This window comes from Phlebotomus papatasi, chromosome 2, assembly GCF_024763615.1.
Source record: "Phlebotomus papatasi isolate M1 chromosome 2, Ppap_2.1, whole genome shotgun sequence".
NCBI lineage: Eukaryota > Metazoa > Arthropoda > Insecta > Diptera > Psychodidae > Phlebotomus > Phlebotomus papatasi.
The window spans coordinates 46,878,542-46,893,271 of NC_077223.1; the positions used below are offsets into that span (position 1 = coordinate 46,878,542).

Consider the following 14,730-nt stretch of genomic DNA (forward strand, 5'->3'; position numbering starts at 1 on the left):
TTTTGGCTTTTGTTAAATAAAAAGAAAATTTATTGGCGTAAAATCTACAAGAAATACCTATTCTGTTGAAAAATACAGCGCCATTAGATAGTGACAATATATTCATTAATATTAGAATATATAATTTGTTCAGAAATTCGAAAATCCTAGCAAGACTTTTGTTGTCAATCTTTTTTTTTAAGTTTTAATAATATATAAGAAAAAAGTTTTGGAGGAAATTCAACGTAAAAAACTACAATTTCGTTTCTTGTTTTCTTCTCTCATATCATTTAAACATTTCTAATTTTCTATCACTTGTTTTGAATTTTCATTTTTTTAATTTAGTTTTATTTCTCGTCGATTGGACCATTCCAATTGCATATTACACTTTTTTTATACATGTTCTTTCGTGGTTCCACTAATTTTTTTTCTTGTGAGATATGACTATAAGTAAAGCACATTTTTAATCATATAAGTTTCTCCTTTCTATTCTGGTGAAAGTTTGCAACATTTCCTCGATATTTCTAACACTTTATTTGCTTAAACATTTTTTTTGTATTAAAAATACTTTATTGGGCTTTCTTATATGCTATAGCATTTTTTTTTCAATAATGTCGCTTATAAGAAGTTTTTCATCATTTTTTTTCTTGAAATTGTTAGTTTTTATTCTTGATAATTTTTCTCCTTCGTATCTATCTAAATCGTGGTGGTTTTTTTTTAATTTTCACTAATTAACTTTATAATGAGTCAATCGTCTTAATATTCAATAAATTTCATTTCAAAAATTAAAATCTTAGGAAACAACACTTTAAACGAAAATTGGTTCAATGTGGTAAATATTCTATTGAAAATTGTCCATTTTGATTACATTTTTTTCCTTAACTTTTTTTTTGCTTTTGGCTATATTTTAAAATAATATCTATAAAGTGAATTTTAAACATATTTTTGAAAAATTCTCAAATATTACATGAAACCCGTATTTTAACTAGTACAAATTCGAATTTCGTGTAATGATTTCTGCTAATATTTTTAAAAATTATTAATATAAAATTCACTTTATTCTGCGTGAGATAAAATCGAAGGCAATTTAGATGATAATTCTTAAGTTGCTTTTTTTATGGTAAAGTCTAAAAAATTTTTGGCAGCCGATGTCAAAAAATTGTCTCGTGTATAGATTTTTCTTCTTTAATAATTTGTTCTTATATCGGAATTTTCAAGAGTGTTTGAGATATAATCCTTTGGTTTTTTCAAAGCTATTAACGTGTTAGAGGGAGGGAAAAGGGTAGGCAAAAAGGAGAAATTATGATTATTGACTTGAGAAGATATCAATTTGGTCACAATCGATCATCTGCTTTATCCAACTTCTTCGGATGTTTTTGAACTTTGGGGTGTTGCCTTATCTTCAGGATTATTGCTATCCTTTCGATAGAATTCCACATCTATCTCCTCTAGATGATCACCATTCTCTCGTACAGGAATACCATTGACATTGTCGTTGTTTGGACTGAGAGTGGCTCTTACAGTGGCAAAAGACCTCTCAAACCCTAATTTAATGTAGAGACTCTTGGACGCATCATTTTCCGGTCGGATCACGACAAATGGCTTATAACCACGTTCCACCACGAGTTTCGTTAATGCTTGAGCTAGGTGGATGCCGTAGCCTTTACGCCTAAACTCGGGCTTTGTTTGCATACTGCACATCGCTCCATAGTATGATTGCACCATCCAAGCGGCCAATTCACCGGAACCCACACAAAATATCCCGAACCCAGGTAGGGAGCTAACTAGCTTCTCAAAAACCTCAATACACTCAATTTCACTGGCCGGGTATAGGTCGTGGATGGCTTTAACGTTTTCCAGCGCAAGAGGACGCATTTCCACTTCACTGGACGGCAAACTGTAAGAAGCAAGAAAAACGAAAAATAATTAATCATTGGATTTTTAAGGATTGAGCATAGAATTTTTTTTAACATTTTAATGGCACCAAGGTATTAAGTGGATTGATTGCGTAAAATTTCCTTCCAGGATTTTTAATTTATCTGTCTTCTTTTTTTTCTCAATATTTTATTAGAAAGTATTTTTTCACTTAATTTAAAATGTCCTTTCATATTTAAAATTTTTTTTTCTGGATTTTCGCAATCTTATTCTCTACAAGGTTTCGAGGATGGATGTCGTCTTCATCAGTTATCGAATATGGCAGGAAAAATTACGTACATTCGACAATTGTTACACTGCACTTGGACTTGGAACACAACTTAGGCCGTAGTTCACCATGACTGACTGACACATTCTGTGTGAAGTTATGATCAAAGTCTAACTGTAGTGTAACAATTCCTACTTGTACTTGATTTTCCCTGCCATATTCGATACCTAATGAAGAGGACATCCGTCCTCAAAACGACGTAGAGAATAAAATTGTGAAAATCAAGAGAGATTCCGTGTCTCCGTTCATTTCCTCTTGCATATTTTCTGGTTAAATTCACAGTTTTTGTATCGTTACTTTGTAGAAGATCACTCTTGATTCTTTTAAGGAAAATAAATGAACGATCTTACATGATATAAAGAGCAAGTTCATCTTCAGTTAAGTTAAGATTATTACACTGTGCAATAATTTTAAACTTTTTTGTCCCTGGATTCTCATGCTATTTTTTCTATTGCTAGGGTCAAATGATTTACGAAAATATTTATCATTTTGATTCCATTTTGCTTTTGCGCCTGGAATCTAGGCAAAACCGTTTTTGCCGGTTTTTGATACTTAGGTGCCTATATCTCCAAATCTGCTGAACCGATTTATTTCTTAATATGGGAACATTTGTTCTCCTTTAGATACCCGATAATCCTTTGAACAGATGGAGTTCGTACAACTGACACCAGGGGCTCTGTAGTCTCATATATGTCAGGAAATATGGAAAAATCGAACTTTTTAGCAACTTTTATCAAAAATATCTCGAAAACAAGAACTGTCCATAACAATCTGTTTTGTGGGTTTGATAGAGAATTTTATTATCAACATTTCATCTATGTACAGTACAACTTTTCTCTCAGATTGTTTTTTAACCTCGATAAACTTTTAAAACAATGGTGGTAAACCTATTTGAATTTCGCACAAATCTTATCCAACTTTTCATAAAATGGTGATGACATTTCGTATCTTTTTCATATATTTCTCTTCGTAATAAAAGAAAATAAGCTGAAGGGCTGATATTTGTTATTGTTTAAATAAAACCAAATTAGCATTGAGTAGTTTACTATAAACCCTAATAATCTGTCTACTGATGTTGTTCTTGAAATATTACGTGAAATATATGCACAATAAAAATTTTACAAAGTTAAAGTCAGACACATGTTAGTCACAGTTCGACCGTCAGATCATCTGAGAACATCTGCAACAAGGATAGATCCAACAGTCTATCCACTAATCCACTGCATACCTAATGGCCCCAATTGAAGAACTAGTTTATCGGATTCACAAGAAAAAATACCTTTCCTCAAACCTTAATCTTAATTTTAGAGCAATAAGAAAGTTTTTGTACCTAGAACTTGTTCTGAGGAACAATCAAATGCTTATAACATACTACGTGATTTAAGCGACGTGATATATGCAGGTATTTTAGAAGAGTTTCAATAGTTTTGAACATTTTCTGACGAATAATTTCTATAATAGAGAACCGGTGAGCGTCGGGGAATGGGGTAGCTTTGAAAAATACGATTTTCCCCAAAGCTTTAGGCTCGGACTCCAAGCCTTCCTCAGTGGCAGCTATAGGGGAATGTAGGCATGATTCGCACAGAGTGAACCTTCAAACGATGCGAATTTTCTCTTTGTTTGCAAAGAGCTGACCTACCATTTCTCATCTCGTTTCATGAGCTTAATATTTATCTATCTTATGGCTAAGAAATGACGAACTAGCTCTTTGCAAATAAAGAGAAAATTAGCGTTGTTTGAAGGTTCACTCTGTGCGAACCATGCCAACATTCCCCTAATTAAGAAAAATATCAGTAATTCATATTGTAGAGCCCCCAAATCCCATGTCCTGTGAAGCCCTAGTTCAATTGACAAAGCAAGAATATTATAGATTTGAGTAAGTCAGAAAATAATTGCAAATTAGAATAGAAAATAAAAAGTGCTCTCTCCCACCCCAGCCACTGAGGAAGGCTTGGAGTCCGAGCCGAAAGCTTTGGGAAAATTGTCTTTTTCTAAGCTACCCTATCCTCCGACGCTCACCGGTTTTCTATTCTTAAGAGATTCAATTTTTGCGGTTTTATCCTTTGTCAAAATAGGCTGAAAACTAGGCTAAGTTAAAACAGCATTTAAAAACCATGTTCAAAATTATCAAACTTCATAACGTTTCTCGTTTGAATTCTACAATTGATTTTCTAAAACCGCATATAAATGGAATTTCCCTGTATGTTTTTTTTATTTTTTGTCAATCTATGTAATTGCAATGGTTTTTTTTTTAATAGGTTCTTTATATTATTCATAGTATAGTATACTATACATGAATTTTAATATGCATCTGAAAATCGTGTTTTAAGTTTTGAATGTATGTAATGGACAGTTTTACGTATGCTCATAGAGTAGTTTTTTGAAAAATAATTCCAATTTAAAATTCTTAAAGTTAAAATCGACCTCCCCAAAACAATGAATTTTAAGGATTATGGGTTTTCAATTCAATTTAAATTCAATTAATAGTTTATTTCAAGGATACCATTGGTTTCGACAGCTGGCTATACATATACATTATCTTAAATAAATTATAAAAAATGGTACGAGATGATTTTGACAATTCAATTACACTTTCTATGGATAGCTATTGTATTAATTATTTTATCCCATATTATTGACTAAATATTTCACTAAAGCTAATCCCTTAAATTTAACTATAGCTCAGAATAATAACTAAATTTTAGTTCTGTTTGCCATCTTTAAAAAAATCAATTCGAAGTTTATGTGTGAAACTTTCCTATACCCTCATCATATTAGAAAGTCGAGAGGTTATTATTATTATTATCGTGTTCTCTATAAAGCTATAATTACCAAAAGTCAACTGAATGACCTTGATTATTTGCATAATAATCATGATACCGTAAGTGCGGATGATTTTGTCCTCTACGGATAACTTTGCAACCCTCCTGTTCGTAAGCTTTTCTTTAATTCTAATATTTAAGAACGTTTTTTACCGATCAGACATGGTAGATTGGATCGGTAAAGACCATCCTTAAGTGCTAGAAGCAAAGAAAAGCTTGCGAACAGAAGGGTGTCAAAGTGAAGGGGACAAAGTCACCTGCATGCAGTAATTCATTTTTATTGTCTGGTGAAGGTCTGGCTTTGTTGTTGTTTACAATATCCGTTTTAAGAATTACACATTTCTCAGTGATTCTTACCTTTCTAATTCAAGACGATCCGGTGGACCTTTGCAGATATAAATATCACCTATGAGCTTATCGATGCTACCTTGCGCTGAATAGAATTCCTCAATGCGTTCCATTATGGCAATGTGCGTAAAATTCAGGTACAAAGGCTGTGTCCATTCTATTAGAACATCCTCTGTCCTCAGCAATTCGACATATTCTAATTGCGAAGATGGACAAAAGATGCCAAAACTCTCGTAGATTCTATTATTGGGCTGTATACAAAATTAAAGGAAAAAAAAACAATATTAATTCTTTTGGACTTTAGGGTAAATTAAGCTAATTCAAAATCTGCTCTAAATGGAAATTTTTGGCTACTCCAATTGGAAACGTCATTGTTTTCACGATAAATACAGTACTAAATTATTATTAATATAATTTTCTATACCACAGTTTCATTATTTAGTTAATTTTGCTCCAAATAAAGCAAAAATCCATTCATATTCACAAATTTTAATTTGTTAATTTCTCAGAAAAATTAAAAGTGTACCTTTTCACCATCGAATTTTTCATCGATCGACCATGAAAAATGCAATGACATGACTGTTGTTTATTCGTTTTGTTTAACATTTATGTCATATTTCTGGCTAATTTTAGTTAAATTAAGTGCTAATCTTTATTGTTAACGGTACGAGAAGTTTTCAAATGAAATAATTACCTATTTCGTGAACAAAAAGGGTTTTTTCTGAAGTATGTGCAATGCTTCTATAGGAAACCCCGGAAATATGATTTTTTTTTGGAAAGATTTTCTTATTGTTTTAGATGGGAAAGGAGAAAAGACCAGGAATAAGAACAAATCTTACATTCAAGAACAACTCAACAGGGTTTTGGAAGCCTTTCGTCGTGGTTTCAATTGCATTGTTTGTCTCCAATTAGAAAATTTCCCTTGTCTCCATTTGCATTAATTTGTTTCCAATAGAAGCATTTTATACTCGCGTATTTTTCTTGTATTTAAGAAGGTTTCAAATAATATCTAAAGAATTTTCACTAAACAGTAACATTCTAGAAGAGTGAAGGAGCAAATTTATGTAATTCTAAATAAAAAAATTGAACTTAATGTGTTGAATCTTCTGTCAAAGTTAAAGTGTCTGGAAATGGTTTTGAATTAAGATATTTACCCTACTCATACTAAAACTATTAAATTTATTGAGTGGAAAATATGTCACAGTAAATATATCTTACGGTTAGCGTGCATCCTGGAAAATGTAGACATATCGGCTCCTCAGGCCAATTTTTCGACACGTAAAAGTAAAATTGCCAAACTCGGTCATTCAGGTACGTTTTCACCGTTTGATGAAACTGTCCCAACGTTATTTATTTTATACCAATGTTGAAAAGAAATTAAAAGAAATATGCATATTAGAATTTTTTGTATATACATAATATATATTTTATAAAAGAAATTATATGCAGAGCAGAATAAATTTATTATTCTAATGAATTGAAAAAAAAAATGTATCAGAACAAAAACTCATTATCTGCACGTTTTCACTCTTTGTTGAATTTAAAAGCTTCTGACCTTACAACAACAACAAAATATACAGTGTGCCAACAAAACACCATTGAGGCAAAAAAAAGGATTCTTTTAGTGATTGTTAATGCAAATTTATCGTGTTGTGCCTTTATAATTGAAATTTGTTCTCAACCTTGACTTCTAACAACAAAAAAACTGGTGTTTACAAAGAAGGTAAAAACTGCAATAATACACGAAAAAAATATATACAAAGGACATAGCTAGCAACAAGCTTAGTGTAATACAACCGTGGAATAAAAACTTTAAATGATAACTATCTGCAACACTTTAATTTTATTACTTCAACTTTTCAAAAGTAATCTAATAAGTGTTTGCAAAAGTTCTTGTAAAAGCTTTCTTTTCAAACAAATCATGCTGTTGTCACAAGTTTTTTTTTCTTATGAATTTTGAAAGGTTCGTTCATATCATAAACAATGTAATTGCCACATTCTTCAATACGGTGGCACAAGTGTGAGGTGTAAACTTCAAAAAGCACGAAATGCGGCATTTTCCCACCCTTAAATGTGGAAACTTTCAACCCACTATTGTTAGAATGGTGCTATACGAAGGTTAAATACTACAGAAAGAACTGCGTGCGATAAAATTAAAATATCACCAAACTGGTGATGATAAATTCAAATGGTAAAATCGTAAAATGTATTTGGAGAAGGTATAGTAGACGTATAAAATTAGATTATAACACGAAAAGTTTATAGTAATATCACAGAGAAAGCACTAACCTTTAGCGATTCCGGTAAATATTGTTCCAACACCTCCAGAATTTGGGGAAGCTCATTATCTTGCACCAATCGAAAGTTTTTCCCTTCTGGTATGATTTCCATTTCTATAAAAAAAAGTATTAAGTTAAATAAAAAGTTTTCTGTACATTTTGTGATCAAAAGAAATAATTATTGCTTGGACGACATTGTTCAATTTCAATAAGTTTGAATTGTTTCCCATTTTTGATCGTTTGATTTTAATCAATTGTCTGTCTCAAATTTTGTATGATTCATCAAAATTTCTCTATTTGGCTTGGCGTGGTTATTATGTAGTTTTTCAACTGGTATTATAATCTATAGAAGTAATGTGTACATTACATAAAAAATCTTGTTGGTTTTATAAATGGCGTATAAATTTGAATAAAAAGGGAATTAACATGTAACGATGTGTATGTAATGGCTTTTTTTGTAACCTTAAGGTTTAAGTAGTAAGATTTTGAGAAAAGTTTTTTCTACACTGAGAGAAATCCGAAAAAGTTAAAATAACATTACGGAAATGTTAATTTTACCCTCCATTATTGATCCGAAATCGGTGTAAATATTATGCTTTTAAGGTGTATTAGGGGTTAAAGTTACCCTTTTTCATGTTAATTTTACCCTTGAAAAGGTGTAAAATTGACATTAGAAAATGTTGATATATTTTTACACCTAAAAAGTGTTAAAATTATGAGGAAAAAAAGTTAATCGCACTCTTTTTTTCTCAGTGTATAAATGTATAATAAGTAATCTTTTTTATAAACATCAATTAACAAGTTTTGTCTACCGATTGCCTTATCAGCATTTGAGGATTGAACGTAATCAGTTTCACATAAATCTTCTGCATATAAAGCTCTTTACATTGTGAGAAATTTGTGTCAAAATATACCATCAAATTTGATTTTGATATAACTCATCTGTGCATTGAAAGACGTTCAAGACGTCACTATAAAATTTTGACATAAAATTGGAATTATGAAATAAAATTGGTACACTGAGAAAAAAATGAGGGTGTGATTAACTTTTTTTCATCATAACTTTAACACTTGATGTAAAAATATATCAACATTTTTTAATGTTAATTTTACACCTTTTTAAGGGTAAAATTATTTTAACGGAATGATATTTTAACTTTTTCGGATTTCTCTCAGTGTAATATCTATATATTTCATTCAATTACTTCAATATTCGCATTCATTTGAACACTGAGAAGAAAAGGGGGTGCGATTAACTTTTTTTCCTCGTAACTTTAACACTTTTTAGCTGTAAAATATCGACATTTTTAAATGTTAATTTTACACCTTTTAAGGGTAAAATTAACATGAAAAGGCTAACTTTAACCTATAATACACCTAAAAAGCATAATATTTACACCGATTTCTAATCAATAATGCAGTGTAAAATTAACATTTCCGGAATGTCATTTTAACTTTTTCGGATTTCTCTCAGTGCACGAAAACTAAGTCGAATCGGTTGGGAAATGTACATTCTTGAGAGTGTTTTCAATTTTTTTAAGTTTGAAACCTCGATATTCTGACTGATTCATCGGTCCGTTAATAGCGTATACACGTATAATGCCCTTATTGACATCTACTAAAACTTATGACCTCTACGCTAGACAAATTTGTATCCATATTCAAACAAATAGCCTACGCTTGTCTAGGAAAAACTGGAAAATATGGACATAAATTTCTCTAGTGTATACACCGAGAAAAAAACGGGGGTGCGATTAACTTTTTCTCCTCATAACTTTAACACTTTGTAGGTATAAAAATATATCAACATTTTTAATGTTAATTTTATACCTTTTTAAGGGTAAAATTAACATGAAAAAGAGTAACTTTAACTTCTAATACATCTAAAAAGCATAATATTTACACCGATTTCGGATCAGTACTGCAGGGTAAAATAAACATTTCCGGAATGTTATTTTATCTTTTTCGGATTTCTCTCATTCAGTGCACGATCTATCCTACGAAGGCAAACTAAGTCGAATCGGTGGGGAAATGTACATTCTTGAGAGTGTTTTCAATTTTTTTTAGTTTGAAACCTCGATATTCTGACTGATTCATCGGTCAGTTAATAACGTATACACGTATAATGTCCTTATTGGCATCTACTAAAACTTATGATATGATCTACACGCTAGATAAATTTGTATCCATATTGAAACAAATAGCCTACACTTGTCTAGGAAAAAACTGTAAAATATAGATATAAATTTCTCTAGTGTATACACTGAGAAAAAAATGGGGGTGCGATTAAATTTTTTTCCTCATAACTTTAACATTTTGTAGGTATAAAAATATATCAACATTTTTAATGTTAATTTTATACCTTTTCAAAGGTAAAATTAAAATGAAAAAGAGTAACTTTAGCTCCTAATACACCTAAAAAGCATAATATTTTCACCGATTTCGGATGCAGGGTAAAATAAAGATTTCCGGAATGTTATTTTAACTTTTTCGGATTTCTCTCACCAGTGTAGAGGCCATTATCCAGAACTAAACAAATCGAACAATGTGATTTCGCGATATCAAAAAAATCTGAATTTAAGTTGAAAACGAAATGGGTTATATTATATTATATTATATTAAATGGGTTATATGGGTCATATTAAAAATTCGGAAACTATTAAAAACTGCAGATGCGACAACTGTTGATGCAAAAGAAAAATTAATTTAATTATTTAACCGTCAAAATTCAGTAAAGTTTAGAGTATTTTATTGCCAAAACTAAAAAAAAAATCATTTATTACTAAATTAGATCCCTTACTTTTTGTGGAACTTCATGTAAGAAGCGTGTAGAGAAGTAAAAAATCGATTTTGTATATTTACCGCATGTAATTAGAAATTGCGAGGTGTTTTCAAAGAATATATAGAATATTCTTCGTCCATATATGGTCAAAGGTGTTTAGAGTTTGGAGGTTTCTGCAGACTTGGATATTAACTCAAGGTCAAGGTTATTCAAGTCTAGATCATAGATGGGTCTAAGACTATTCGGTATAACGAAATTTAAATTGAATTACGATATGAGAAACCAAAATAAAGGAATTTAAATCTTGTAAAATTTTTTATTTGATATGAAACATAGTATTTATGTGCTTTTATTATGTACGACGGTTCTTAGTGGATTGGAAAATGTGGTTAGTGTTTCGCAGTCGCGGCAGATAGGGTGTTTGGGCATTGGTACACGTGATGACTGTCAACTTGTGTCTGCGTCGGTGGCACTCTCGGTGAGCCTCATGGTGGAGTGTGGGATGATAGCGAAAAATTGTGTCTGCATTTCCATCAAATATGCTTATCGAAATGGTATATAGCATTTTATCATTGGTATACCCTCTTCTATGTCACACACTTTCGAAGGCTATTTAGGTGCGATAAATCATATTTCTTTGCCCCTCCTGAGATTGAGCGTTTGTATAAAGATGATACATGGGCCACAATTTTACCTCTTGGATTTATATAGCGGAAGAAATCAATCGAGACCGCTATAGCAATGATACAGAGGAGACACAGAGATGATTTTCTTTCTTCTCTGTTGAAGTAGGATGGCTAGTTATTTGGGGTTCGTCTCTGGATGATGCATTAACGATCATGAATTGAGATAGAGGGTTGCTACTGAACGGAAATGAATGGGGAAACTAAAAAGCAAATAGAACATAAGGGAATCTATAAGAAGAAAATCGGAACACAATGTGTGTATTTTGGTTTAAGCTTTTTGGGCACAATATTCGATTTTAGTCTTATACTATTGAACAAACTTTGCGTTTGCATTGAAAATTTATTGCTCTCTCCCACGATTTTCTTCCAGGGGATCAAAATTTGTGGTATGTTTGACGTTAAATGAGTCAGGATTTGCATAATATTACTGATACAAGGACAGCATTTCTTCCATTCAATGCTAGAAGGAAAACAATTTAAACTTTTCAAATTTACTTTTAAACCGATTGACTTAGACCGTGGTAAACCTTATCATTTTACTTTTCTTGGTGTTAACGGAAATATTTATACATTGTAGCAAATAAGATTGAAACATTTGACTATACTTACATTTATATTTACAACACTACACAAAAGAATGCCTACAGGAACGCAGTGTACAATTAAATTGGAGAAACAGAACTGTAGATTTTCCCTCTTTGATTACAAGTCACACTCCACGAAAAAGAGATTTATGAAAGAATTTTTTTCCTTAATCACAGCTCGCTTATTAATTTCACTTGTGAATTTTATTTTATTTATTTTTTATTTATTTACATTTTATTTGCAATTTATTAACATATTTTTAGGATACCGTGTCTTTATTGAAATAAAATTATTCTTCTGTCTTTTGGAATTTTTAATTTGAATATTCTAAGTATAGAATGCGCTCTTGCTTTGCAATGTCAAAGTACCGGGGGTAGGCCTTCAGGAGGCGACGGGAGCTTTTCACAAATACTCAATCCTTAGCTGCCGTATCCTGTTATGTTTTTTGTTTTGTTTTGGGGGCTTCTTGTGTTTGCGAAATTCGTGAAATTTCACCCCCAGAACACCTCCAATGGCCCCAGCCCCTTGCAAAACTTTCTTATGCACTTTTTTCCCTAAACCTATCCCAAATTCACTCTCGATGCCAGATACAGTTGATCCTGTAGCTGATATTCACTAAAACTTTTTCTTTTGCTTTCTTTGAAATACGTCCCTTGACACTATCAGATCAAAATCGCAAATAGGACCGTGAGATTTTTTGGTATTATTGAGTGTTTTTGCAAGATGAGAAACGCCCCGGATTTTATTTGCGTTTTCGATTTAACAAAACCGTATTAACTCCCGTATTCTTGTTTTCGACCACACTAGAAAGATCTACCAGTGATATTTTTGACTGGTATGTTTTCCTTTTCTTTTTAATTTTTTGATTGGAAGCAAAGAACAGAGGAAAATTATTAAGACTTCGAACGGGACACGGGCGCGGTATTGATCTGGGGAGCGACCGTGCGGAGAACTGATGTTCGATGCCGTTGACTGGAAGCCTTCTGGTGGCTGGTGGCTGGCGGATGTGAAAGAGGGATGTGATTTGCGCCTGTGTTTGTGTACACTGCAACGAGGGGTGAAATTTTGCTACTTTCAGTAAGGGGTGAATTGTTGTTGGCTATAAGAGCTGTGTTGCCAAATTTTATATTGTCGTCATATCCCATACGTAAGTTTCTACGTTTTCAATAATCATAATGCTGGGTACTGTATTTTGTGATTCCTCAATGTATAAATCAAGAAATATTTTCGGTAATTTTGGGAAGAAAAATCAGTCAAAATTCTGAGGTGGAAATTAGCCAATAGGTAGAGATTGGCGAAATGGAAAAGAGTAATTGGGCCGAACTTTGCAATATACTCGTTCTCGTTTAAATGAACTCGTTTATACTAAGACAAATATTTATACAAAATTAATTTATGCTTTATATAGTGACGATTAATTTAATTAGGTGAGAATAAAAAAAAAGTCCACAGCAGAAGTGCAAATAAACAGTAGGGGAAAGTACAGGGGAGACTGGGGCAAAAAGTCACAAAACGGATATTTTATTTTTTTACAAGCTACTCGAGCGCTTCAAAAATTTCTAATTAGCGCAGTTTTATAGGAAATTTACCACTCTACAGCTTTGTGAAAGTAATTTTCCTGTATTTTGTAAGGAAATACGTTTATCGAGCCAATTTCTAAAAGGTAATTTTGTGACAATTCTCAAAAATGCTGTTGCAAATAGTACCAGGCATGGGGTATTATCATATTTTGATTCGCTTCATTACGGGCTTCCGTAAATTTGAAAAAATACCTAGAGGACATATTTTCATGGAAAATTTATTCATCTACACCTTTGTAAAACACCGTTTTCTCTGCGAGATAAGTGAGAAAGCGAGAAAAGAGCTTTTCAAGCTATTTTAGAAAAAAAAACACACAAGAGACTGCAAATCGTTTGACCAATGCAAACAACAAGCGGCGAGTCATGACAATGACGTTTCTTTTCGCCGTGAGACATCAGAAATTGCTTAGCTTATTTGTTATTTTTTGCTCTATACCTTTTGTTACTTTTTACCCCACGTGGCCATTTTTAATAAAAGGATTTCTGGAGAAAAGAACTTTTGTGAAATTCTAAAATAGATAGCGGATTCGTATTCAAAAAATCCAAATTATTTAGAAAATATTCACTAGTGCATTAATTTTGGAAAATAAGAATAGGTAATACTTGTTATCTTCAGCAAGGAAAATATTTCAAAAAATTTCGATATTTTTTATTTTCTAAATTCCTTGTTCGAATTCTAAGAAACTTACGACATTGAAGAAGGTCTATGGAGGCTATCTATAGAAAAAATTTGAGCCGCTATCTTCCTTACCTTGGAAGATATTGAATTTTGAATTTTTCGATTTGTGACTTTTTGCCCCAGTCTCCCCTACTCTCCCTTCGGACGTTAATGCCTTCGAATAATGTAAATTTCTTTTATTTTTCCTAAGAGACTGATAAAAAGTTAACCAATATTTAATAAAAATGTATAAGTCTCTTAGGAAAAATAAAAGAAAATTCATATTATTCGAAGGTATGAACGTTCGAAGGCAGAGTTCATTTCTCGTTACTTTTTAAAATACTCTAGTAAGTTAAAAAAAAGTGAATTATTGTTAAAACGCAGTCCCCAAATCCCATGTCTTGTGAACCCCCAGACTATGTAACAGACCTAAGAAATCCTGAAATTAGACTATTTAGGAAGACTTGGGGTCCAAGCTAAAGGGTTTGGGAAAAATCAACTTTTTTTAAACTGATCATATCTCCGATGCTCTCCTGTTTCCACCTCATCATAAATTCCATAATATTTTCAAAATATCATGCATATTTTTACTAAATTAAAAATAATCTAATTTTAAAGGATTAGGATCAAAATCAAAAGTGAAATTTTATAGGTAATAGGGGAAAGTACTCTCCCTTCGAACGTTTATGCCTTCGAATAATGTGAATTATCTTTTATTTTTCCTAAGAGACCTACATATTTCTATTAAACATTATTTAGCTTAATAACAATTATGTGATAATTTTGTGTAAGACTGTTAAAAAGAAAT

At 31.8% G+C, this 14,730-nt stretch overlaps 1 protein-coding gene across 1 annotated transcript; it reads right to left on the minus strand.

Annotated features, from left to right (window-relative positions):
- On the minus strand, positions 1–12,675 carry LOC129801339 (uncharacterized). The gene is made up of 5 exons (XM_055846277.1): positions 11,709–12,675; positions 7,642–7,745; positions 6,571–6,687; positions 5,362–5,603; positions 1–1,876 (listed from the first exon to the last, which is right to left on the minus strand). Exons 2-5 carry the CDS (start codon positions 7,741–7,743, stop codon positions 1,333–1,335), a joined length of 1,005 nt encoding a protein of 334 aa, XP_055702252.1. The 5' UTR covers positions 7,744–7,745; positions 11,709–12,675; the 3' UTR covers positions 1–1,332.
- Positions 12,676–14,730: the final 2,055 nt, after the last annotated feature.

Excerpts from the sequence above, each read along its gene's own strand:
- LOC129801339 (XM_055846277.1), bottom strand. The coding sequence starts at position 7,743 with ATGGAAATCATACCAGAAGGGAAAAACTTTCGATTGGTGCAAGATAAT. Across the intron at positions 6,688-7,641 it reads ATTTACCGGAATCGCTAAAG|TTTCATCAAACGGTGAAAAC; the intron begins GTTAGTGCTTTC and ends ACGTTGGGACAG. Across the intron at positions 1,877-5,361 it reads GATCGTCTTGAATTAGAAAG|TTTGCCGTCCAGTGAAGTGG; the intron begins GTAAGAATCACT and ends TGCTTCTTACAG.